This window comes from Tigriopus californicus, chromosome 8 (genome assembly GCF_007210705.1).
Source record: "Tigriopus californicus strain San Diego chromosome 8, Tcal_SD_v2.1, whole genome shotgun sequence".
In the NCBI taxonomy this organism is placed as follows: Eukaryota; Metazoa; Arthropoda; class Copepoda; order Harpacticoida; family Harpacticidae; genus Tigriopus; species Tigriopus californicus.
Window position 1 is genome coordinate 2,795,271 of NC_081447.1, and position 26,428 is coordinate 2,821,698.

Consider the following 26,428-nt stretch of genomic DNA (forward strand, 5'->3'; position numbering starts at 1 on the left):
TTTTGATCAACCTATCTTCAAAGGCTAGACAGATCTGCCAACTCAAATTGGTTGGTCGATCAGATAACATGAATATATAATGTAAAGTAAAATGACTAAGTTTTTCGTCTTGAACTACTGGGAATTTCATTCCCAATAGCGGTAAGGAAGTTCGCAAAAAATGACTACATCAAAATTTGAATCTTCGCCCTCTTTTTGGCCCGTTTCATAATCCTTAAAAATATAGTTTTGAATGCAACTACTACCAATACAACATTATAAACGCGATTTGCCTCGGAAACCCCTTTCATAGTCCATATTTCTAAAAGTCCATGGTTAATCAATCCACTTGGCGGCATGGACCAAATCTTATTCGGGCTTCCAAGTTAACACGCTAGATGTCGTTTCAATGCATTCTCGAAAAGAAAACCTGTCAGAACAACTCGGGCCCCGTAGGGCCTATCCCTCTCGCATTTGCCCAGTGCTCACGTATCACCTCAAAGTCCGAGCTCGAACGCTCCCTCAAGAAAACATGTGCGAGTCCTCCAATCTCGAACTGAACTAAATCTCCGAGCCACTTCCTTGTCTGCCAAGACACAGAGCTCCCTTGTACGCCGACCACACTCAAGTCTACAAGAACTTTGTCGCGTTCAGTGCGCTCAAACTCCCGGTGAGATCGCCATCATCTATCTCGTGATATCTCAGTGCATGTAGTCTTTGCAGTTGTCCCGATCCACGATGGCGTGGAGGTGAATGTACGTAGTACGGTCTCCTCTCCAACACCAACAACAGAACCAACAGTACCACCACCACCCTCCACATATACCCAAACCCATGTGTGTGTATGGTTGGTCGATGGTTTGACCAAGTTCTTGTGAGTGGTTTCAAGGTTCAACCCAGCTCAATTTGGATTATTCGAGTGAGGAACTTGCTCGAGTCTTGGGAGTGTTGATGCGAATGGTGAACGGTGCCACCAAAGAACAAAAATAACCAATCAACCCCCTCTGGGTGGGCTAATAAGGTTGCCATAATTGTGAGCATTACAACCATGTGAATTGTCTACAAGTGAAGGTTCTCATGACCTGGATTTCCTCCCAGAGATTCGTTTCCTCACGCACTATCGGGTGGTTGCGATTGTTCGTCTTGATTTCGGCTATTCGCTCTTTGTTCTGTGATACACATTAGGGCCCGTTTTCAGGCCTACCCTGTGTAGGTTGACATGACTGAGCGGCGACGGCCGGACCCATTAGAATTCCTTGGTCTTGTTGAAAGAGATGTAAAGATCTCTCAAGTGAACGGTCAGAATGGAATTGAAGGTAGCTTTTGTTGCCTCCATTGGAAGTGGGAGTAAAGCTTAAGTAGTGCTTGAACCAGTGCAGTGAACAACTCTTGAGGGAGGCCCTCAAATCTGGACAACTGTGGGTGGATTATTTGATAGTTGGTCGTGAGTAAGAAGAACAAACAACCAGCGTCCTCACAATGAGTTTGAGAACATTGAAGTTCGGGGACCGAACCATCAGTTACGACACCGGACTCAACAGTCTCCCTCCCAATTTGGGAATGTCATCAAATCATGAAGGTAAGAAAGACATTGACTATAACCATACCGCTGATCCTGATGTTTTTGAGAATGGATAGCCTCGCGTTAGTCTTTGAGTCCATGTGTAAAAGTAAATATGTGCAAAATCCCTTTGAACTTGATGACGAAGTCTCCTTGAATCCATATTTGCGTTGAAGACCCTTGAGCCGAAGCAATACGAATACATCAACTACATCATGAGAGCCAAAGCGAGGGATTTATGCCTTTTTTCCCGGGGCCAAGGTTGCTTAGAATCTCGGAATTGGCAGGGCTCTTCAACAACCTACAGAGCTCCATTGGTGCATGATTGACCAATCCCAATTGGGCACGATGAATCCATCATTAGCCAAGATGACAAGGAACCGTTGATAATTAAAGCAACCAAAGAGACTGAGAGGAAGGAGAGAGAGGGTCTCACGTAGGAATCTTAGTTCCTCACACAGTGCTGACTCCTCAAATACTTCCCCATTGTCGTGGCCTCAAGTCACCATTTGGTCGTTGTCCAGGGGCAAAAGCAAAAGGGCCAACCAAGCTAAGAAGAGGAGTGTTCAAGGTAATGGGCTATCCTAGCTCCCTTCAAACCTTTTCCATTCCATTCCTGGACCTCATTTGGATAGCTTGTTTCGTTGTGGGTTTTGACAGGGACGACTGATTGGCCGCCTACAGTATTTTCAGCAACCCTTGCTATCGGCATTGACTAGGCTTGCTATATTTTTTGTTTCAAAATAACCAAGATGTTATTGAAGCGAAAATGTTTAATGCTCGCGGGAGGCAATCTTGTAGCTTGGCAGAGAGTGAAGTGCCAAATCAAAAGTAGCGTAATTAGGGTTACTTATCACGCCGAGACATACAGGTATTTCTGCCTTTTGGCTAATTCTGAAATGAGCATGAATCTTTCTTTGTGTCAGAAACAGGACACTTCTTAATTTATTTGTAGTCTGTGCTTCCGCTCTTTTTGTCTTGGCCATTACGAGTTCCGCTTGGCAATGCCGATGATGATGGCGAGAAGAAGAAGGAGAAGAATGAATGCCTTTTCTGTGTCAAAAGGGCTATTATACCTGAGGCTATTAAAATGCATCTAGCCTGATGGTTTCAGTTCCTGAACCCGAGCTAAATAACAGTTCAAAGTTGGCCGTACGATTTCCACTCAGCCACTTTTCGTCCACGTCATCTTCACTTGATTTATGGACCAAGTGCCAACGTTGTACAATTGAAGCTTTGCCAACATTCGCACTGAATCGGTTCACTTGACACTCTATGAATGAGGACACACGAGGTGCCCCCTCTCTGGCCGGAAAGTGTAGGAACGTTGGCTTTTCTGAACCTGTTTTTGTTGCCGGGAATCCCGAGAACCTTGCACAATCCGGATCCGACCGAGCAGAACAAGGAAGTCTTGTCTTGTCTCTTCTCGCCAGAGATCGCGAATCCAAACAATGAGGGTGAAAATCCAACTAGAGTTGATCTCAGTGCTTGGATCTCACCAAGAATCGTGCTTGGATGAGTGTCAATGGTTGTTTTGTTTGTCGTCCGGGCGATGGAGGAAAAAGAATTCCTCTTCCGACATCATCGTGAGGACTTGTCTGTTCGTCAGCCAAGAACAATGAGCCACTCCGGTTTATGTTTGATAACCCATATTTAATCAATAATTTGTGCGTGATAAAAACTCCTTCTGGCCGAAGCGAACTTTTGGGGTGCGGCGACATCTGGAGGAGGGAATATCTTTCGGAGGCATGGATGATGAGCTTCCAGGCGAGATGTCTTAGTTAATCTGATTTTGTGGCCATATGCCGTGGAAATGAAGGAAGGAATTCAGGAAGAATTCAGTTGGAATCTATTCGCTCCATCCAATCTCCGAGAGTCCTGTCCGCGTGTCGTTCAACAAAATCACTCCTGATATCTTCAGGAAGGCAAGACCGTGCCTCAATATCCTGTTCGTGATTAATTTCATTGCCTACCGTATGCCTTAACCTGTCATTTGATAAGGAAACATTCAAGATCTGTATGTTGGATTCAGCATGCAACTATCTTGATCTTAGAGAGGACATTTTCGGGTTATTTATTGGTAAAAATGGTGGATGAAATCAATCCTCCTGGCAATTAGGATATCGATGTGAGAGGACATGAGGCTGTGAGATTTTGCAAGATTGCTTCGGCAGATGTCTTGCAATTAGTTCCAAGAGTCAGGATAAAATTTTCTTCTCCCGATTGAAAAATGGTGCCTCGATCCGAATCTCGGAGTATTTCGACATGCCTCCGAACCATTGCCAAGACGAGACCATCATCAACCATGATTCACACAACCACCACCATCTTCCACCTCATTGTCTGAATGTAAATTGGCGAGCGAAAAAAAAACAATGAACTCTGCGTTTATCTTGACGAAAAACTCATTTATCACGCACCATTCCGGATCGTCGTGAAATTCGAGCTCAGACACTGAACTTTGATATTTTTCAAACGAGCCAAGAAAGAACTGTTTCACTTCCTTCACCAGTTGAAAAGTTCTTCTACAATGTTAGCACCAAGACGATACATTAGGTGTTGTACCGTAATCAAATCACCACCCGAAAAGGCGTATAATTAAAATAAGATCAGTGAGATTGACGACCTCGGCGCGACCGGAGCCGAAACTTTCTGTAAAATTGCCCAATCAGATCACGAGATAAATTAGTACCCGGTCCTAAGTATTATCATAGCGATCTTCTCATCTACAACACCCTCCTTTGAAGGCTGTTCTGGATTGCTCAATGATGATCGGAGAGCGTCTTGGTTGATCGTGATTTCCGAATCGAGAGAAGAAATTGCTCAAATCACTCTCGTCCGACATGTTTAGAATCGGCTTGAGAGCGGTTACTATTGAATCGTTAGGCTCCTTTTCATGACTTCAAATGCCTCCTTTCTTAGAAGACATCGACGGAAGAACAGAGGAAAGAGAACGATCAAGGGGGAGTACTCGAACTTATGCCATGTCATGACTCGATTGATCGCACTTTCCCCTGTGTACTAAGACATATTTGTACCTCTGGAAATAGCATATACGTAGGCTTTGGTGTTCTTACGGCTGCTTTGTGCTATAATTTGGGTTGGTGAGCGAGCTTTTGGAAGTTTGGCACGAGTTTGAGACTTTGTCATTTGGGAAATTTCTGCAAGTCGACAATTAGGAATCCAGTGCTCACGAATTTTTGAACAGTTACGGTAAATTATGAGAGGTAATGGATGCCTCTCGACTTCGAGAAACCGGTGGAGACTTGAGATTAGTGAAGCCATCAAGAACTGGTGAGGGAAAGATGGGAAAGAAAACTTCAACGGGGGTTCGTTCCTATTGATTCCATTTTCCCAGGAAGTGGACTTCTGTGTTCAACTGCAAACCCGGAGAGAGGCATGAACAAAACTTGCGAGAAAATATCTCTCTCATGTTATAATCATACGGTAATGAAGATGAGGAGAATGGTGGTGGTGGTGGTGGTGGTTGGAATTTCATGAATTTTGATGGTTGTACCAAATCTCAATCTGAGCTTGACTTCCGTTCTGAACGCCTCAATTTCCCTATGCAAAAAGACTCCGCTTTTTTGATTGCTCAAGCTCAATTTTACTATGACCTTTTCAATCATCGGGAGCGGTGCTCCAAACGGTTTACATCTTAGACTTAGGGAGCAAAACGAATACTAACTTTTAGCCAACGACATGAGGTTAACCCTTTTTTTACCATAAACACATCCACCCTCAAGTTCAAATTTCTCATGGTTTTCCAAATAAAGTTTCTAGACATGGATGGTTAACTTCAAAGACCTCTGCGTCAGATGGATTGTTTTCTAATTTCTGCCTGAGCTCCCTAAAAAAATGGAGTTTCTACATATGCCATACGAAAAGAGTTCGTATATGTCATTCATTCCACGCTGTACCAAACTTCTCTTCGCAAGCATTAAAAAAAAGACCTTGAACTCTTGAGCCATCCTTCATTTTGTTTTCTTTTTCATTTGCCACGGCTCAATGTTTTTCCTAGCCGAGTTACTCAGATTCGACTTGGAAATCCCCACTCTGTCCAACTGTCCAATTGTCCAAAGCATAGGTAGTCCTAGCAAGCGGGGCCCATTTGTCCGCCCATTGTCCCCCAAAGACGAGTGCCATCTCAACACAGAATCATGATAAAGATGATCACCTTGTCCTTGGCATTGAATAGTTCTTTTTTCCAGTTTCCCACTTCTTCCTTTATTACTTTGAACTTCTGTATTTCGTCGTTCCCACCTCTGAATGCAATCAAGTTCTCAAGCGGAGTCTTCTTTGATTTGTTTCCAGATGCGAGAGTGGAATCCAGGCCGACCAAGTTGATGGTCGATCAAGATGATGGCATTGGCAGTTCGGACGACGATACTATAAGCACAGCTTCCTCTAAACCGGAGGACATCTCCGAGCCCGAGGGGGCCGAGAGGGGTGAGAGGGCCACGCCCGCCAATGGCGATGGAGACGCCCTGACTCCGTTTGAGAGTGATTCTAGTCCGAATTTGAGTGATATCAACCGCAAGAAAGTGATCAGACCCGATCAGAACGCGATTAATCGTCTCCTGGCCTTTGATGAGGTGAGTCTTTCATCATCATGCTCGTCGTCTCCCAAGGCACCACCGAGTTTTCCCAGCCTTTGATCTGGTTTTATCCAAGGAAATGGACGACTCGCCTTTGGTCCCTTTAGATGACAAATTCACAGAGATTAGATCGAAGAATATTTTTGAGGTGGGGTCCATTTTGGGCGCGAGAGCGAGCCGGTAAAAAGAGCCCTCATTTTCCAGATTTAATCGCTTTTAACTATCCACGGCACGACTTCCTGTTTCAACAGCTTTTGGAGCTCATCCGAGTTGGTTGAGACCCCATTAAATTGCTGATACAGATGTCGGTTTGGTTCCGTATTCTCCGCCTATTCGAATGTTAGCAGTTACCCACAGAGTTCATCATAGTACGTAAATGGCCCGACATATCCGTTAAATAAGTTGATAGGTGTTATTACGCTCTTGCATGTACGTACGTAATATGTACTTGTTTGTGTAATCCGCCAATACAAAATTTACCTTGACTTGTTGATGGATAATCTTGGCGAAAGACAGACACTTTCATCGTGATTGAATTGCCGACATGAGGCAATATGCCCCAAAGTCAGTATCTAAACTAATATCGTGGATTTCAAGCGGCGGAAAGACCATTAGAGAGTGGAAAAAATGACGCGGGGCTATCATGCCAACCAACCCTGAAGGGCAAAAATTAAAACAATTTAAAGCCAAATTGTGTAGAACATGAGGTGTATTAGTTGGAACGTGCCTTGTTCGTGTTGACCACAATTGACAATCCAGAGCAATGCCAAGCGTCTTGCCGCGATAGAACATGTGGGATTTTCGAGTCGGGTTCGATTTTCTCTTTTGATGTTTACTCAGTACATCAAGTACAGAAATTTCTAAAGAAAAAGAAAATATGCACCAATTGAGTCAAGTGCAGCAGGTTCTCAACAATTGAGTTGATTTCGATTTCATTGTTCTTCATGCTGAGGATTTTAGAGACGTACTGACTTGAGTTGACAGACTGACATTTATGAGATGCAGAACAAAAAGTTTTGTTACCCTTCATCACTTAATATCTCATTTTATTTTGGCCCATGGTAATTAATGGTAATTGAGCTAGTTTTAATGCTTTTGTCAGAATTTGGTGCGATGTATAAAAAACTCTTTAAACTGCATCACTAACATTCCTTCCACGTTATCGTGTGGGTTAGATCTCATTCCTTAAAGATCATTTTCTTGTGCAAGATTGAATCTATTTAAGTCAGCCCAAGGCCTCTTAGATATTCGAAACTTATGGTCATATTCCTACTGTATTCAAAGATCAAAAACGATTTAGATACTGCACGCACGGCATCATTTTTAAAGCAGTAATCCATTGCAGCTATCTGCTTATTGGTGTACAAAAGCCGTCTCCCTTCAAGAACAAAAGCAACGCTTCATTCATTTAATTCGAGCCCACGTTCAATCCCTGTAATCAATTTGTATCGCTCCCAGCAAGATAGAAACCTATTATTACAAAAATTCTCTAAAACCACCCACTTTCTATTTTAAGGCTGAGAGGTCAACAATCATGTTACCGCTCAGAATGTAACTGAATTATTTGATTGATAACTACCTGTCCGTCAGTCTTAGCTCTGACTGATCAGGTTCCGTAGAACTTTTCCCGAAGATCAGGAGAAACTCCGCCTTCAAGGCCCCAATTTCTTAAGATTATGATGCCTATTCACCTGATTACTACCTTCCCATTTGGAAGGTAGAATCGTAATGTTGCCAATGACGAGCTCGAGATTGGTTCTGGGTACTTGAAATCATGATCATGATCTAGCATCCGAGTGGCTCGCCAATATCTGTGAAAGTGAAATGGAAAAGATTTCTCTTCATTTTAACCACTCCGGGTGTCTCCTCAGATCAGAACTCCCCACCTCCTCGGAATTGAGGTATACCTATGTAGTGAAATACAGTGATAGCGGAATGTGTCCTTTTGATGTGTTGAAACGATTGATTTGCACCCGGGAAATGAACTGAAATGAATTTAAGGTCATTTGACTCAGCAAGGGAACTTATCTTTTACAACGAGTGAATTTGAAATTGTTATGAAAGGCCACGAACTTCTAGAAATATGGACTGTGAACGAGCTTCCCACCAAATCGGCCTGCTCTTGGTCATGGCAAATCTGAGCCAATTTTGAATTAAAGTAATAAAACAAAGAACGTAGATCTCTTCAATTAAAGGCAGGTCATTTTTATTCTATTTACCTGTAGAGAGGTTCATTGCAATATTATGGTGTCAAAAGGTTATGTAGCTGACCAAGAGCTAAGAATTCAGTGTGGTGTTTATTCCATAAACTTTAGACAACTTTAGACAGACTTAAGCAATATTTAGGGCTCAAATTTGACCAAGTTCATGTATTTAACAAGATCTTGTGGTCGTATGAAGTGCTTATTTGGAGTAAAGTCAATTGTTCAGGAGAATTTTTTTTGTTTACTTTCGCAGTCCACATATTTAGAAGTCCGTGGAAAAGAACACCTCGGCTCTAAATACGCTTGGCAATTTTTCATTCCTTTACAAGTTGAAGCCTCATTTCATAGGGCTGGTTTCAAGCAGTATCGACCTTTTCGGATCATGATAACAATGTCAAAAGCCCATTTGCCGCAAATGAGCCAAGAGTCAATAATGCAGAAAATGAGTCATGCATAATGCCATCAGCTGATTTTGAACTTGCTTATCATCGGTGCCCTTTAAGTAAAATACGAGCTTAATCATACCCCTGTGTACTTGAGCCACCCTGGTTGTATGAACCCATGAATGTCCTTTTAATGGGCCTTCTCAATTTGATGTCGTAGAATACTCAACAAATACGGAAGTGTTGTAGCTCTGAAGCATCTAAGCCTGAAGCAAACTTTGTCGATCCATAGTAAAATGGTCTAAACTTGGGCCCATTTATTCCATAAAGAATGTGCACCAATGTGTTCTTGCTCGGGCACCCTTCTCGTAGTGGCCACTATGTTTGCCCCAACATTCTCAAAAAGGGTGGATATCTGAGACCACTCAGTCAAGTTTGGACTGTTATTCTGTCTTGGAAATGGCAGAGGACTACTAATGTGAAAAATACACAGGACTCAAATATGATTGGAAGACAAGAGACGGAAGTGAGGTTGAGTTGAGCGACTGCATCACTGATGATTCCGCCCATTTTTGTCGCATCCGCATTTCGGTTGGTCATGCCATGAACCCCTGGAGTCTGGACGGGTACGCCAAGTTTGAACATGAACGACTCTGATTTGAGTCAATGCATTGTATTTTTCATCAAACGAAACTGGCCCTAGGTCGCTGCAATTAGGTACCTTGATTTTCAGCTCGATAGAAGCACGGGGTCAAATATTATGGCAGTACATAACAGGGCGCAGACAGAATGATCTAGCCCTCTTGCGGCAATTGATTATACCATAATAAGAGCTGGCTCACTCATTCTCTATTACGAGTTCCCCAGTGAGCTTTGATCGAGCTTCAAATCAAATGGCGTAATTGTAGCGTCCTGAGACCCCTATCAATTGATGAAGAATTTAATATATTGACTCAAGTCGGAGTTGCTCATTCTCAATTTTAGTGTCACAGTCCAGATTCCAGGCGTTCGTGGTCATGCATACTGGCAATTTGTTGGGATGTTTGGGCAACTCAAATGCTCACTCATCCGTCTAATTGAGGATGCATTTGACGCACATCTCCATCATTTCAATGTGAATATATGTACTATGTACTATCTGGCCTGTCTCTACGTGTTTCGCACACCTGCAGCCTAACTAAGCCAGTGCAAACTTCTTACATTGGCCTCGTCCTTGAACTTCCTCTCATATGAATTGAAACCAATCTTCTTTATTCAGACCTCACGTTCCTGATTTTTTAAGAGTCTTGCGCTTTGGTTTTTGGAATACGAAATGGCTTGTACGCTTCTTTTTTTCAAGAGCAGAGATTGACGAAAGGTAAACCGAAGGCAAAAAAGTGCCCTTTAAGGTAAAAATTACACAATTTGTATCTCTTCTGTCAAGACCGAGTGTGATTCATTCAAGTCTTCCCTGAAGCAAAGACGACAGAAAATCTCCGCTTGAGTATGCGAACCAATATACGTAGGTATTTAAAAGGTGAATTTACTCGCCGTTCAAACAAAATTCGAGGTTACACATATGGGTTTCATTTTTGAGGGTCAAGAACTGAGAAGAGAAGCAAAGGGTATATTTGTGATCGAGAACTGTAGTCTAAGCGGCAAATACAATGGAAGAAATGGCCCGGGTTTTTTTCCAAGTTCATTTTTTTACTCTGTCTGAACTTATATCTAGCAAATGTGCTCAATTTCAGTTTGATTCCTTGGCCGGTTGTCAAAAAAGGATTCCTGAAGAGCCTGTTCTTTCCTGCCCATGATACTTTCCTTCTCTGGCTTAAAACTATGGCTACATTGTAAAACATGCATGTCTGAAATTTTTATAGTGAAATTAATTCGACTTGCACAGAGATACGCGGATGGGAAATTTTTCGAATTTGGTCTTTTATCGTCCCTGTTTTCATTAACTATTTAGATTTTCAAATGGTAAATCTTAAAAAATGTGCTCGAATTTTTTTTTGCTTCAAATTCAACCTAATATCAAATTTTGGCTTTTTTTTATTTTTAAGCATGTCCTTTGCTTGGTTGTTGCCACATTTTTCAATTGATATTTACTCGCGACACATGTTACAGTACACACCAAAAATACTTGCCAATGATTTTCATTTATTTCCAAAAATATCACGGCCTGCATGAAATATCCAGCTCAAGCAATTCTTTATCGTCATTGTTTTTTTTCTTGATTTCGCTTGATTGCAAACTCCACTTGCACATCCATTGTTTTACAACTGCACAATAATTCAACACATCCTAACGATCCCTATGTTTCAACAATCAACATCGAAATCCTCCTTCCCGATTCCACCTTGTGCTTTTGCAAACGAGCCATCACTTCAGGCATTTTCTCAATATGATAGCTCCAATTTCCTGTTCTGAGCATTGGCCCCATGCACACTTCACATTGCGCACTTGTTGCTGTTCCTCAGAAATCTAAACATTGCTCAGAAAACTCCTCACCCGTCATGAAATCGTTCCACGTGCTTCTGATCCTTTTCGTTTGGTTTGAAACCATTTTGTGCTATTGCTGGCAGCCTGGAAAGAATCCCAGCTTCCAAGAGAAACCGAGAGTGGAACAAATCGCTTACGACCAAGTCCGAGTCAGTTGGTATGGCTTGGTGGATCGAATCGAGTGTGTCGATCAGTTCCTGGTCAAGCACTGGATGGCCTCGGATCCTCAGACCGCGACACTCACCGAGTTCCTGCCCAATTGGCAATTTGAAACCACCATTGACGTGATTCCACGGGTGGTCTACGAGTTCCAAGCCGTGGCTCGTGAAGATAAAGGCACATATTTGGGCGTGGATTACAATCGATCTCCGGTGAGTCGATTTCAAACCTCCAGGCACAAGATCAATGTGGAGCCCACGGTTCCGCCCGGATTTGAGACCAGAATTGATTTAACTGAAGATGAAGAAGAGGAGTCCGAAGCCGATTCGTCTACGGAAAAGTACCAATCGGAAGGCTTCCAGAAACGTCATGTCGACTTGCATTCGCCTCTTATTATTATTGGATTATGTTTTCTTGCTGTGTGCGCGATCATGACAACAGTTGCTGTGGCCATGAATTATTGTCAACGAACAAGTGAGGATGATTAAAAGTTTGTGCCTTTTTGCATCGTCGCTTTATTCCTTACTTTGGATGTCCTGGGCATTGAGTTGCATTCAAAGCCGATTTGTTAATCCGGCATGTGTCATCATTGAGATGGTTTGGTAAGGGGAAAAAGAGCCACAAAAGGATTTATATCTCCACTATACCCTAGATCCGATTTCAACATCTAAGGTTTAAGGCCAAACAATCGAGAATTCGCTTCTTTTAATGGGTTGCCACATTGGTCATGAGTAGTTGTAACAACCAGGAAACACGTGCCACCCTCGCCTCTCAAAGACAAGAATAACTCGCAATCATCCCTCTAAAACGACATCTTTTCTTCTTCTGAGAATGCTGACTAACAAATCTTCTTGTAGAGGGACATGCAAAAAGCATTGCAGTATGTTCCAAGTCGAACCTCGGTTGGAGGTGAATCATCTGATGAATATCTTCCGTTGGTTGCTCCTCTGAATAATGCATGATGCCCTAAGCGGGCAGCCCAAGTGTTGCTATTTTGGGCCAAGCTGTTATCGTAATTTAGGCCAGTGCAAGTATGTCACTGAGTCGGCCAGGAGTTGGGAGCGTTTGAGCCAGTTTGTTCAAAGAGTGTCTTTTTCAAATCGACACCGAGACCGTATCGAGAAATTGGCACCATGTCCTAATGACCTCAATTCTGAATGAAGTTCATGATGTCAAAATTGCCGTCACGTAATGATCGAAGAATTGTCCGTGCATCAGGACCCCTGGCATTGATTAGCTAATCTTATCCAATGTTCAAGATTGATTGGAGAATATCATTACGAATATAATTGATCTGTTTCAGGAGGAAGAAGATGACTTCGAGGACGAGTCTTCTGAAAGTGACGATGGCGACGACGCGGAAATTGAGAGGTCGCCCAAGATCAACACCAGCAAGAAAGGATGGCACAAAGCGAGTAAGATCAATTCATAGATAATAACGAAACGTAAATGTCTGCAGTTCCTGTTGCTTGCATGCCCATAGATCATCATCAGACTGAGTAAATTAAATCGAACTTCGGCTTGGGTCGATCAAGGAACAGAGTGTGGTTCTGACTCGCTCCTCTCGTGGTTGGAAATTGAAACCATTTCAAGTGGTTGAAGTTCAAGGTCGGCCATCGCAGACAGGAGATTAATACATGATCCAGTGCCAATGAACACGATAGCTTAAATGAATGCAACAATAGATGTGATTAATTAGTTCAGGGCGAGTGTTCCAATGGACGTACTCTCTTAAAGGTGGTTTTTGATGTCCTTAAAATTGCCCCGTAAGAAATTCCAATAACCAAAATCAACCTGCCGACACACCACTTGATCTTTTGAATGTGTGCAAGCTTATTTCGAAGACTCGTCAAGCAATAGAAGCCATTGGAATCACTTGAATATAGGACTTGTTTTTTTCTTCCAAAACCATATTTCCCAGCGCCATTGCAGAAAAAGTGTTCCATTTCTAGGCGATATGTCCATGCTGGCTCCCACCGGGTTATATTTTTAGCCCACTTGGTTTCAATGAAAATGAAAGTCTAAAGAACAGATGATTAATTAGCTCGAATTTCGTCTCGCGACGTTTGTTGCTTGCTCACTTTCTTTTCCTTCATTCTTCTTTTGGAAGTCTCGGAGGACGTGATTAGTGCGTCGAGTGTCAAGTTGCAATCCCGAAGGCGGGAAAATTGAAGAAATGTTAGTGGTGCAAAATCCACCAATTTCCTTCCAAAGCCTGTTGGCAAATGTTTCCCAAGCAACCAACCACTCGTCCCTTGCCAAATGTCAGCAATTACCTCTACGAAATAGGTTTCCTTCACATTAAATGAACACTTCTCGACTCCGTCTCACCTTTGCTATGTAATACAAGACGCTGATTCCCAAGGATTGGTTCTTTTCCAGTTGTCAAGGACCTGGCCAATTTGAGCACCTCATCTTCGGGCAAATCCAATTTGCAGAGAAGGCATTCCATCACTATTTGCGAGTCAAGATCTGGTCGGTCCCGGAAGTGTTCCTCGGTGTCATCCGGATCATCCAGCGGGGGCTCGAACCAGTCCACCCAGCCCAATACGCCTCAAAACCAGTCGCCTCGACACAGTCGAGTCAATCCGCCGGAATCCAATGGATACACCTTGAATGTGGCCGAGATGCACGCAAATCTCCATGACGAGTTCAATCAATCTGAGGGGCCCCGAAAAAATGAGGGTTTTGAGACACTGAACTTGCGTTTGGATGAAGTGGCTCATATCAGATCAGTTCTGACCAAGGCTGAATTGGAGGCCTTGCCGATTGATGGCAATGTCCGAGAAAGCGTCGAGATGGGCAAAGTAAGTTGATAATTTCTATTCTTTAAAAATCATCGGACTAGCGGGTTAAAATGGGAGACTTGTCATGACTGAAATTTCTGAAACAGAAATCTCGCCATGATAAAGTGTGTGGGAAAAGAAAGCCGCAGTATGTGTTATCTTAAAGCATATGGCTTCATTTTTGTTGATATGAGTCGTTAGAAAGTGCATATCTTGGAGGGGTCAGCGAGTAAAAGACAAATGCAATGCCAAACATGTGTATCTTCATTTGTTCCTAAGTGCTCGAATCTAATTTTAAAAAGTCATGTGTTTTTGTTTTATGGCCATAATCCGGTTAGGATGTTTACCAGGTTTTCCATGATATCGGGGTGGTTTTCAGACTGTCATAAGACGAGATCGGATTGATTGATCCTCGTGTTCAGAACGCAGTGCTGACTTTGTTGTCCAAGGTCAATGTTCTTTTCCTCGAGATGATCACTCATCATCCCGAAGTTGGCAACGATTTGCCAAACCCAGATCCAATCACGGCAAGGTTTTCCTTTGAGAAGTCTTCATCAAAGCGCAAGAAAAACGTGAATCAGAATTGTTCAGCCTGTCAAAACAGTTTTCTCTGAGGATTTCGGCCACATTTGTCCTGGAGAAGGATCAAGAGAAAAAGACACCCTTGAAGGCGACGAAGTGGGATGCTGAGCTGGCATCAGGGTTGTCAGGGATTAATGAGAGTGCGTCAAGCAGCATCCGACTTGTGATGTGAGCCATCATCACATACGCTCAAGGAAAACCATATGACGCCAAAACATGGCTCGACTGGCGATTTCATTTCTTCGATGGAGTTATTGGAAGAAGTTGGAAGTGAAATGGCAACGTATTTGGATTAGTCTGTAGAAAGGGACGTTTCAAGGCGAGTGATCCGAAAAGTTATTGCTGATTGGTTGCTGTTGTTGTTGTTGTTATGCTATTTCAAGAGGCAAAAAACATGCATGATATGTGGTTGGAAGCCTCTCAGACAATTCTAATTAGTCCTTGATTTTCAACGTCTTGGAGAAAAAAAGAGCGATTAAGTGGCTGTAATCAGAAGTATTTTGTGGTCCCTGGGTTTATCCGGTTTAATTGGTAAATGCCTTTGGATGAAGACAACCTTCAGAGTAATTGGACACATGAGACGTTTCATCAAGTAACATTGAAATTTTAAATCATCCCTTGAACCCTCTTTTTTGAATGCAAGATCGGTGTCTCATGACTTTACCAAAGCAAAGAGAGCAATTGCATTTTTTTTTTCAATGAGATGTCAGTGAACTCGTCCAATAACATGAGTTTAGAAATAAGATTCCTTTAGTGATAACGGGTGGAGATGAGAGGCTTTTCATTCGATACTAATTGCTGAAGTTGAAAAAGGTGGATTTGTGCGTAAAGTACGAATTAGGTTTTTTTAAACATTTTTTTAGGGTTCAACATTCGACTCCATAGAAGGATGCAAATTGACGACTATGTTTCCCTTGTTCGTAGTTTGCAAATCATAAGTACTTTTGAGGAAGGGATGAAAAATTTGGAATTACAGGGTGGGTCAGATAAATTGTCACGAAATTGTCACAAAATTGAATGCAAGATAGATCACAGGCCAAGAAATTTATCTTATGAAAAAAAACTAGGTTTCAATGTCAACAAAATATTTTTCATGATGGTTGCCACCGTTATTCACAGCAGTCTCAACACAACGACAAAAGCTTAGAGCAGCTGTGGCTACCTTGTGCTGGTCTAAGTTGGCCATGGTTTTCTTGATAGAGGCCTTTAAAGAGGCAGTTGAACTATGAGAGGTCTTGAAGCCAATGCTCTCAACACGTCCCCAAAGGTAGAAGTCACAGGGATTCAAATCCGGTGGGTTAGAGGGTCATTGATCTTGGCGCCAAAAAGTGGGTACCCCTCTGTCAGCAGCTTCAGCGTGATCCTGGCTGTGTAAGCAGGTGCTGAGTCCTACTGAAAGATGCACAGCCTTCCATGAGCCACTGAATTCATCCAAGGAATTACAATCTTCTCCAGAACACTGCAATAAACCTCTTTGGTGACCTTTTCTCCAGGGATAAAAAAATGAGGCATCATGACATCACCATCCGTGCTGATCACCCCAAGTACCATAACTGAGGTCAAATGCTTTGTCTGTATGGCTGGCTGAATGTCTTTGGCATCCATGGAGATCCAGCGCTCATTATGGCGGTTCATAGCCTTGTCCAAAATGAAGATTTTATCATCTGAGAAGAACTGAAGATGACCACCACTGTTCTTCAGAGATGACAAAATCTTTTTGCCTCTCTCCACTTGGATGGCCTTTTGCTGTTCAGTTAGGAGATGCTTAACAGTTCTGGCTCTTGATCTGTATCCCAGGTCACTCTTGATGGCCCTTTTGATTGTCAAAGTGCTCACATGTCTCTTCTGAGCAAGGCTGTTGATGGTCTGCATGGGGTTAGCCTCAAATGAGCATTTAAGACCAGCTAGAAATCCCCGAGAGTGCTTTTTGTCAAATCTCATACTGTTTAGCTTGGGACACTTTTTCGCTTTAATCAAAAGCCTTGACAACGCAATAAATGGTCCTCTGGTTGTATTTTGTGAGGTTCAGGATCTCCTTGGCAGTGTGCCCTGTAAGCGGCAGTTCAACAATGGGCATTTGTTGGACTTGCTCCATCTCACACAGCCAATGTTTTAGATACCAAACAGCAGCTGTCAAAACACGTGTATTTTGTGGTTTAGGAACAATTAGTTTTCCTCGCAAAACATTGCAAATGAAAATTTATATGCATTTTACTTTGTGACAATTTATCTGACCCACCCTGTAATTTGATCTTTTGCCATAATTCCACAGTTATTAAACACAAGTCACACAAAGAAATCGACGGTACCCATGCGTGCTTTAGAACACGAACATGTATTGTGTGATTAGTAAGGATGGAAAAATAAGTTAAGATTTTTTTTTCAAAATATGTTATCTTTAAGTTGTACTCCTATAAGTTATAAAAAGGTGAAAAAATCGTGATTCCTTATTGATTATACTCGTACATCGGTGGTTTTTCCAATTGGCAGAATATTATTTTTCCACGGATATACTGCTTTGTGTGTTAATAAAAAGCAACATATTTATCTTACCGTTAGATTATTGGAAAATTGAACGTGTACGCAGGCTCAGGGCTCGAATTTTTAAGTTCAGGTTAATATCTTAAAGCCTTCTTCAAGTACATTCTTGGATAAATTTAGTGAATGGTTAAAAAATCAGGACCATGTGGGTTTTATAAATTGGTGACCATAAAAACTAAACGCAAAGTTAAAAAAAGGGTAAGATTTGCCTTCAATAATATGCTCACGATATTTATTGCGGCTTTTGGTCAAGGCAGTGAGTAAGACGTGTAAATGTGCATGTAAAGTTATCCAACTAAATGATACTAAACTAGCAAAAACATGACTTCTTGGAAGAGCGTGGTCAAAGTACCTGATCTCTCTTGCAACCGATGAGTTCTGGGGGGGAGAATGCTAAGTCCTCTGCATTTCTTTATTCTTATGTCGCTTTTTAGGGGATGAAAATTTTTAGGTAGTATTTTTCAAAAGTGTATGTTTCGCTTATTTGTAATGCATTTTTATAATTACTTCTATTTTCCTCGAAAAATAATCGGTTTTAGGTTATTTCATGGTTGTAAATCGCGAATAAATGTCTTTTTACTAAAAAAAAAGAACCAAACTTAAATGAACTTTTATAAGCGATGAAGTGTCAAGCATAGCATATTTTCTTAAAACTCTTAAAGATCAATTTCCAGTTTGGAAGTCAATGACAAAGTATAGACAGTCTGAATGGTTGCCATGAATCATTTACATCAACTCAAACGTATGATTTGTTTGAATATCGGTCACATTCCAATGGCGTTTCTATGATTGTCGTCGAAAAATCAATTAGATCTCAGTTTATTCTTTCAAGATACAGTATCAAAAGACTTGCACTTACTTGCATTGAAAAGTCAGGCCATGAGGAGCTCCATTATATCTGATGTTTTTTAATGCGGTAATGAGAACTCATCAAGGTACGAAATGGTGGTTTCATCGAGTTGAGATGCTGATAATGGTGGTTGGTGAGAGGATTGTGATAAATTTCCACATGATTTTCACACGAATCTTTGCCTTGCTTTCAGGTGTGCTTCTTGTGTATGAAAACACGCTTCGGATTGTTCTGCCGTGGAAATAAATGTGAGATGTGCAAACAACTCGTTTGCCAAAAGTGCCATTCAAAAGTAGGTATTTTCTCTACAATAGCCTTCCTTTGTATGTTTTTTGTCCAAGCATAGTAATTATTTGGCCTTGTCTTTAAAAGTCGCAAAAATTATTTTCTATCAGGAAATTGAACCGCACGGTTTAAAAAAACGCCATTTGCTGAATTGGAAGCAAGCACAAACTATGTATTTTAGCCCATAATCTATTTGCAGTCTTTTGTAATTCACATGAGTCAAGTTGGAATGCCAATGGGTTTGTAAATAGACAACCCTCAAATTTGGTTTGCATAAGCATTGGATAAACATTTCATTTTGACAATAATTTCTAACCACCAAGAAACCCCTCATTGCATTTCTTTCCAAATTGCTCTTGCATAGAGGAATTATTTGATGACCCATTATCCTTCCTTACAACAAATCGTAGCTCTGATAAAAGGTCAGCAGATGGCATCACATGTATTTTTTTTTCTTGTAACAAAAATGCCGGGAATTGCATTTAACTAGAAAACAAAATTTTGCTTTTTCGCACTGCCAATAAATTAGCATCCTTTATTCCAGATGAAAATCCCATTGGAGCATTTCAGTAACACGCCCGTTTTCACGCTCAGTCCCGTCAGCACTCATGGCTCAGAAAAGCATCCCCATAGTCTCTCTCCAAAGAACAGCAGCTTGTCCCCTGGAGGAGGTGGATCCATTTCGCATTTGAAGGATAAGAAGTTGTCCCTTCCGGATTCTTTGGGCATTTTGGCGGGTAACTCCGTGGGCAGTGCGCCTAATTCCCCGGACCGAAGTCGACGTGGTCAAGGATCATTCACCTCCCAGACCCAACCCATGTCTTTGATGGGTCCCACAATTTCTAGTGTTTCCGCCACAATTGGATTGGAACCTACCGATCATCTTGGACCGATTAGTCTACCACCCAATCAACACGCATCTTTGAGTCCATACGCGACTTTGCCCAAAAAGTAAGCATTTTCGACTTTGTAAGTTAACGTAGATTAGTTTGTGAATAGCTAGCTAGCTTTGCTAAACTATTCCATCAAAACATTTGCGAATTTGCTTGGAGTCATTCCATGATTACTTTCAATTTTGTTGCGAACTTCCTTACGACGAGTAAGAATGTCATCCCCAGCAATGCAACATGAAAAAGAAAGTAATCTTTATTGTTTAATTTTTGTCTTCATAATTTGTCTGATCCTTCCAACAAATTAACGTTAGTAGACCGGGCTGGCCCTTGAATATAGGGTTTATGAGGATACATCCGTTACCTACGAATGGAGTGCTCAATAGCATCGTCCCAAAGGTCATTGAGCGGAATTTCGTTCCGTTCAAGGCCGTGTTGCTACCAGTAACGCAAGAGCAGATCTGATCTTGGACCTCTATCAGACTACGTACTGCAATCTTTACTGTACCTACTACAGACTAATTGTTTTAAAGTTGAGCAATGAAGATAATTCAAAGGAGAAGACCTAATGTGGAGCCTTGTGGAACACCCCAAATGATATCTTGTACTATATCACTAAGAGATCCCTTAACAATACCTAAGTACTTCATACCCTGATGCCATGATTTACCATGTCAAGCTAATATTAATGAATATTATATTATATATCCCTTGTCCTTAAGGGTCATCCATCCTCCGTTTTCGGCCATGTCTTCCACTCTTCTTTGGTTTATTTTCAAATTTGCATTCAAATGCATACATCCCCTAACGGTTGGAGTGTCACTTGGAGTCCAGTCCGTGACGGCCGCCATGACTAGCTCTAGTTGGACAAGACAATTTGGATAGAGCTGAACACATACAGAAAGGCTAAAAACCTGCATTTGCACCCCCCATGATGAATGATAGCCCGTCTGTGTGACAAATAATTGGACCTCCGACTAAATGACTCAGTTTTGTTTGACCACTCAAATCATTATCATCTGACAATTTACAAAATAGATAGATCTGAAGAGCATGAGTTTCTGAAAGACAGGCCCAAGAATGTTAGGGCTCCTGTCTGGCCTATTTATCATCCAGGGAGTGACAAGGGACAAATGTTCATTTGTGAACAATGAGACATCCCGTTATGTCTAAATTGTCCATTGTCTTGCGTCCTGTTATCCTCAAGCTTGAAAGTAGGGTCATTTTAACAATACTTCAGCGCTTCATGCAAAGCATGCACATATTCTTCGAAAAATCTAAATGTATGTGTACATTGGTTCCTCAAGCAGTAATTGCTAAATTTTGTAAAACATTCCCATTAAGGAACTCTGCAATTGCATTAAATAAGTGTTGTGCAGTGAATACTAAGTCAGGAGGGCCTCTAAATTAAAGGGGTCGTTTCTGTGACTTGAGCGGGCAAAACAATTTTGGAGGAGCCGGGATTTGAACCCGGGACTTTCCGCATGCGAAGCGGACACTCTACCACTGAGTTACACCCCCGTCCCGCACGAGTGGGCTGGTATTTTGTTATTAAACTACTACTCCGTTGTAGACTACAAATATTTTCACAAACAATCGTTGGAGCGCCAGCGAATGATATCAGCATCCATTGTCAACAGAAGATCTTGCACATTTCATGGGATTAGTTCTAATAGAGCAATTACATGCCCTATGCGTTCAATGACCAAAGGACCATTTGTTAAGGATCTTATCGTCTTTGTTTTTGGCTACCAACCCATGGATCTTTATTTCATCGATATAATGTCAATCTTTATTTGAGTACAATACACAACGCACCGGACTAAAAGAGTCTTGCGATGACCTTTCCAGCATGGGAAGTGCCCAAAGACTCTGTTCAAGTGAATATGTTTTTAATGACCGTTTATTTTCATTCCAGGAGTCGAAGGATGAGTTGGATGAGTCCACGAGACTTAGAGCGAGAGAAATTGGAAGGATCCCTTTTGACTGTTTGCACAGATTGCAAGGACATGGTGCTTCAGGCAAGTGAACTCGGGCCATTTTCTCATTCATATTTGTCGCTCTGCTCGTGTCGACCTTGGTGTGTTTTGCCGGTATTTAGAGGGAAATTGGTTATTTGACACGTTTTAAGCTCCCCATGGGTTGTCTTCTTCTCCGTGTTCAATAGAAGCGACGGGCCCACTAATGAAATTATACGATATCAAGTTCAGGATTTCAAGGTCAGAACGCCATTAAAGTGAGAATGGAAGTCGTAATCTTAGAATGGTTAAAAGATGCCCTGTGCTTCTTGAATTGATCTTCAAATAACAAGTTCGTGCGAAGAGGGACCTCTATTTCATGGAGGGAGAATGAAGGTTAAGGAATGGAAAATGCTTGCATATACGTAGATCGGCATCTTGTCCTAGTGATAACAAGTCTGTCTGGTGAACATAATGACTGGTACGAAAATTCCTGACTTCCTGAGGTTGAAAACCATTTTTTTTCTTGGATGCAGTTGCTCTCAAATTTAACGAATCTTTGGACAGTGAGGTGGCAATAGAAGGTGTGGCAAAAATATATATAAAGTCCACACAAAAAAAGTGCAGGGTAATTTTCCTTTCGTTTTATTTTTAGAAAAATAAGCTTTGCCCATTTCTTTGCTAGATAAATTTAAAAAAAAAGTAAAGTTGTTCAAAGAATGGCAGTTTTTTTTACAATTTTCCTAAATATCATCTAAGCTAAACATTCAGTGATGCATTACACATTTGTCAATAATCCTTGAATCTACCAAAGCATCTTGTAAACACGCTCTTCACATCTCAGATCAACTGTACTATATTTCAGCCGTCCCAAAACAAAAGACAATAATCATTTTCTCCTCTTCCGCTCCTCCCGAATTGTTCTTCGGATCTTGAGATCGTCTTCTTTTCTCGTATTTTGCAGGTGATTCGCTCATCAAGGACAACTCGACGCATGCAAATGGTTCGAGCCATGTTCACCCATTCCATTTCGTCTCCCGAAGAGCTCAGAGAACACCGATTATAAGCAACCAAATTTTAATCCAGCTAAACCATGAATGACCGAGAAGATACCCTCATTGTTTGCCTATATGTGATTGCGACGACGTGAATGAGAGATGCCCAAACCATTCAAAATCAATAAAGAGCAAATCATAATTTGTTACACCCTGTGGAGCCTAGAGCTTTTTTTCTTGAGAAGCTTAATTGAACTAACAGAGCCTGGAACGATGTTCTACATGGCTCAAAGCAATCGGCACATTTGTACACATGCATTCACAAACGATTGGCAAATACTCAAGTGGAAATGGTCACACAGTCACGTTTTGACACCTGGAATGTTCAACTGGACTCAGGGAAGTACTTGATAGATTCGAAGAATCCCGTTTTATTGACCGCAAATATTGTTCCAGAACATTCACAAGAAACGTGCAAAGGGGGCTAGACACTTGGATTTGGGAGCGTTTTGAACACGGATCAGTTCAATGGATTCTTTCGTATTCACGCAATCAACCGAGACAAATGAATAAGAGAGACTCCAGGTTTGTACAGGGGTGTACTTAGTGTCATGTGTACGGTATGACTACGTCTAAAATAGGTGGAACGTCAATGATAATGGGCGTTTCATGCTCAATCTGCGTTGCTTAGTTGGTAGTTTTTGAAGAAGGAAAAACAACGTTTGTTTATGGTATGATATCCTGGTGTCCAAGCATTTTTTAATGCATATTTTTGTCGTCTCAGATTTACTTTTTTGGACATCTCTATTCATAATAGTAATAGGAACAAGTCTATCACAGGAATGAGATTGTTCTCACATTTCACTAGTGGGAAAAAGCTGGAATCCGGGTTGGTCAATTTGGAGTCTACGTGGAGTTTCCTCGGAAATGGGGGCACTCCTGACAATGAAGCTCGATTAACTTTTCAGCCCGACTTGATCCTGAAATAACATAAAGGTCATCAGTTAGCTTTTAACGAGTCAATTTGGAGAGATGAAGGTATTGTACGTAGAAGAAATGTCATTTTTCCCAATGAAGGTCGCCACTGGCCAGTGAGGCTACTTTTAGAAAAATAGGGGCTTTCAATGGCATCATTGAGCATCATTTTAACAGAATCAAATGGATGGGGCCCTGGTGAAATATTACTGATTTGCTATTTTCATGCTTTGCCGCGCAAGTATCACATTTTAATAAAACAAATATTTGATTCAATCATAATGCGGTTGTCTGCTTCACTTAATGTCATATCTTTTAGGTATCCCTCCACGTTGACATATGAGCGAATTCTTCACTATGTTTCTCCTATTGTGAAACCCAAGTTTATGATGATGTTGTGTAAGTTAAAAATGTAAGAAAGAAAACACTGCAGTAAAAGATACGTCGGATCTGCGACTCATTACAACATTTCAGGACTATACTAACACGAGTATAAAGAAGTAATACTAAACTGTATGGACAGGTACTACTGCCACAGATAGGGCTGTGCCAGCGCTAAATGTGAAAATTATAACAAAAATGGAAGCAAGGGCTATCAAAAAAAGAAATATTGAAAGCAACATAGGCTCGATATATCGCACGCATGAGTCCAGAGCTAGTGTCACGATGCGAACTCTGTACAAGTCGATTGTTCAGCCACATCTTGAATATGCTTCACCCATTTGGGCTCCACTGAGTTCAGCAGGTTTGCCAAAGGTCGAACAAGTCCAAAAATGTTTCACTAGGAACATCACAGTAATGAAAGAGCTCTCATATTGGGAGAGGCTAAAAAAGTTGGGATTGTACAGTGTTCAGAGAAGGTTCGAAAGGTACCTGAGGTACCTGACGTCTTCAAAAGTATCCATGAGCTTTGTCCCAACCCAGGATTTAGACTCAATTCTAGTGACCGCAGAGGCTTAATGTGCATTTTGAGAGCACCTTAGGCCCTCGAAAATCCAGGCAATGAAGTCCAACTCTCTTCTTTCTCGGGCTCTTTCATTGTTCAATTTGCTGCCTTCAAATATTCGTAGGGCGTATATAGGCGTTGATCCAGTAGCATGATTTAAGTCAGACTTGGACAAGTTTTTGACTAAAATTCCCGATCAACCTCATATTCAAGGGTTATATTCAAGGGTTAGCCAGATCAGCCAACTCTAATTCGTTGGTCGATCAAATAAATGTATAAATAAAAGTTTAGTAAAATGAATAAATTTCTCGTTTTGAACTGCTGGGATTCTAATCCCAGCAGCGGTAAGGAAGTCCGCAAAAAAGACACCAATAGGTAAATAGCCCATCATGGTATAACCATGTTAATTATTTGCATCAATGTATAAAATGTCACTTAATGGTTTACTTGGATCATAAACAATCCCCCATTTCCTTATTGTTAGCTTCTGCGTACCTTCTTGAAATTTGTGAAATCCCCCCTCCAATACCACTTTTAACAACATTATACTGTACATATCTACGTCTATTAAAAGCTGAATACGAGCTTTTGTCATATTTAGGGTGGCCCTCAAACTAAAAAAAGGAGCAGAAATAAAATAACGAGGAGACAAATCATATACAGTCGTTGTACATGATGCATAACGTTAACAAACATCATTTAGTAATAAAACATCAGTTAAGAGATAAAGGTCTAAATAATCTAAGAATGTTTTCATTTGAAAAAGATCCCAAATTTCTAAATAGTGCTCGTAATCATCTTTTGGAACCTTGCTTTTCTTAAGTTTAGAATATAACTCACCAAATGGTTTTTGTTATAGGTCAATTGATCTAAACTTACTTGTAAACCAATCATACGGGAAAACGCCTTTTCTTAACATGCATACAAACTTATTATCTTTTTTTTAAATTGGCTTGACATTGCAGGAAACAATTTTCTTAATTTTGAATCTGAGTAACTTTGATGTACTCGGTAAAAGAAAGATTTTTCTTGGAATATATCCAGCTTGTTTCTCAACAAGTTTTTGCAATGAACTTGATAAATGCATGAAAGAGTCAATGAAGAGACATTTATAGAAAAATGTTTTTTTTCATGATCGTATAGTTTTTTTGTGTGACCACTTCACACGTACACGTTTTGGTTTCTCACTACTTTCAACTAAAGGTTTAAAAAAATTATCTTGAAAGTATTTTGCTCAAAGCATGAGCATTTTATCATAACCTTTAAAATTGTGAGAAATAACATTTATAAACGATTTCTTAGTTAGTTTATAGTCTAAATTACATGATTCATGTGGATATCCACGAAATTTCCCCGTAAAATGACAATGATCTCTAACAAAAATGTTCCCATCCAAGCTTTCCTCACAAATGTGGCATGTTTTTGGATCACCAAAATCTATTACCTCTTCCAATGGAACCTGGATTTTATCGCTGATTATATCAACATGCTGAAATAAAGATCCTAGAGCATCTTATGTTGCATTTTTCCTTCAAATTTATTTTTTTACCATCATATTGTGGAAAAAACTGTTTGTAATAGGAAGATACATGAAAACAGAAAGGTACAGCTACAATATCCTGTTTAGTCTCAGGTATACTTGCCTCTGTTACATTACGATCATGCTTAGTGTTATTAACAGCTTCAGTATCACAATAAATTGTTATGGGTGGTTCTTGTTTAGCCCAAAAATCCTTCGAATAGAAAAGTGAGGAATGAACACAATTTTTACATTTACTATTACATACATTACATTCGTTACAGTGTGACAACTAACACCTTCACAAAATTTGCCATGAGCTGTTAATGTTTTTTGACTAGGTTAACGTCATAGTATCTTGCACAAAAGTACTTCTTTTTTATGTATTTAGTTATTTGTGCAAAAATCCTTGTTGGATGTTGCATCCATATAAAATGACCATTTGTACGGTTTGTATAATAATTAAAAAAAAATGATTGCATTTTCAGCATTGACACTTCCCTTTACCGAACAATAAAGTTGGTTAGGTGTTCCATCGTTATAATTTCCTAAAATATGGACATTTAGAGCAGGAACATTAGGATTTTTCGGTTCAAACTTTTTAAACGTGGTTTCATCAAGTGCGATTAGAAAAATCAAACCAGTCCAAATCAAGTGTATTAAAATACTTTGTGTGGATACAAAGTAAATAAAACTGCATATTCATATTTACCTGCATGAGTTTACCTGCATATTT

The 26,428-nt window shown here is 40.7% G+C and overlaps 2 protein-coding genes, 1 long non-coding RNA gene and 1 other non-coding gene across 4 annotated transcripts; 3 read left to right on the forward strand and 1 right to left on the reverse strand.

Moving 5' to 3' along the window:
- The first annotated feature begins 375 nt into the window (after positions 1 to 375).
- On the forward strand, positions 376 to 22,461 carry LOC131885077 (protein spire-like). The gene is made up of 8 exons (XM_059233008.1): positions 376 to 1,558; positions 5,855 to 6,135; positions 12,669 to 12,780; positions 13,748 to 14,172; positions 18,318 to 18,416; positions 18,954 to 19,360; positions 21,218 to 21,320; positions 22,222 to 22,461. Exons 1-8 carry the CDS (start codon positions 1,459 to 1,461, stop codon positions 22,321 to 22,323), a joined length of 1,629 nt encoding a protein of 542 aa, XP_059088991.1. The 5' UTR covers positions 376 to 1,458; the 3' UTR covers positions 22,324 to 22,461.
- Positions 9,163 to 10,484, forward strand: LOC131885084 (uncharacterized). Its single transcript, XR_009373790.1, has 3 exons — positions 9,163 to 10,082; positions 10,149 to 10,226; positions 10,456 to 10,484. It is a non-coding gene; the product is annotated as an uncharacterized LOC131885084 (long non-coding RNA).
- Positions 11,142 to 11,870, forward strand: LOC131885082 (uncharacterized). Its single transcript, XM_059233015.1, has one exon. It carries the CDS (start codon positions 11,146 to 11,148, stop codon positions 11,851 to 11,853), a length of 708 nt encoding a protein of 235 aa, XP_059088998.1. The 5' UTR covers positions 11,142 to 11,145; the 3' UTR covers positions 11,854 to 11,870.
- Positions 20,749 to 20,820, reverse strand: Trnaa-cgc (transfer RNA alanine (anticodon CGC)). The gene has a single exon. It is a non-coding gene; the product is annotated as a tRNA-Ala (tRNA).
- Positions 22,462 to 26,428: the final 3,967 nt, after the last annotated feature.

Excerpts from the sequence above, each read along its gene's own strand:
- LOC131885077 (XM_059233008.1), top strand. The coding sequence starts at position 1,459 with ATGAGTTTGAGAACATTGAAGTTCGGGGACCGAACCATCAGTTACGAC. Across the intron at positions 1,559-5,854 it reads AATGTCATCAAATCATGAAG|ATGCGAGAGTGGAATCCAGG; the intron begins GTAAGAAAGACA and ends ATTTGTTTCCAG. Across the intron at positions 14,173-18,317 it reads AAAGCGTCGAGATGGGCAAA|GTGTGCTTCTTGTGTATGAA; the intron begins GTAAGTTGATAA and ends CCTTGCTTTCAG.
- LOC131885082 (XM_059233015.1), top strand. The coding sequence starts at position 11,146 with ATGCACACTTCACATTGCGCACTTGTTGCTGTTCCTCAGAAATCTAAA.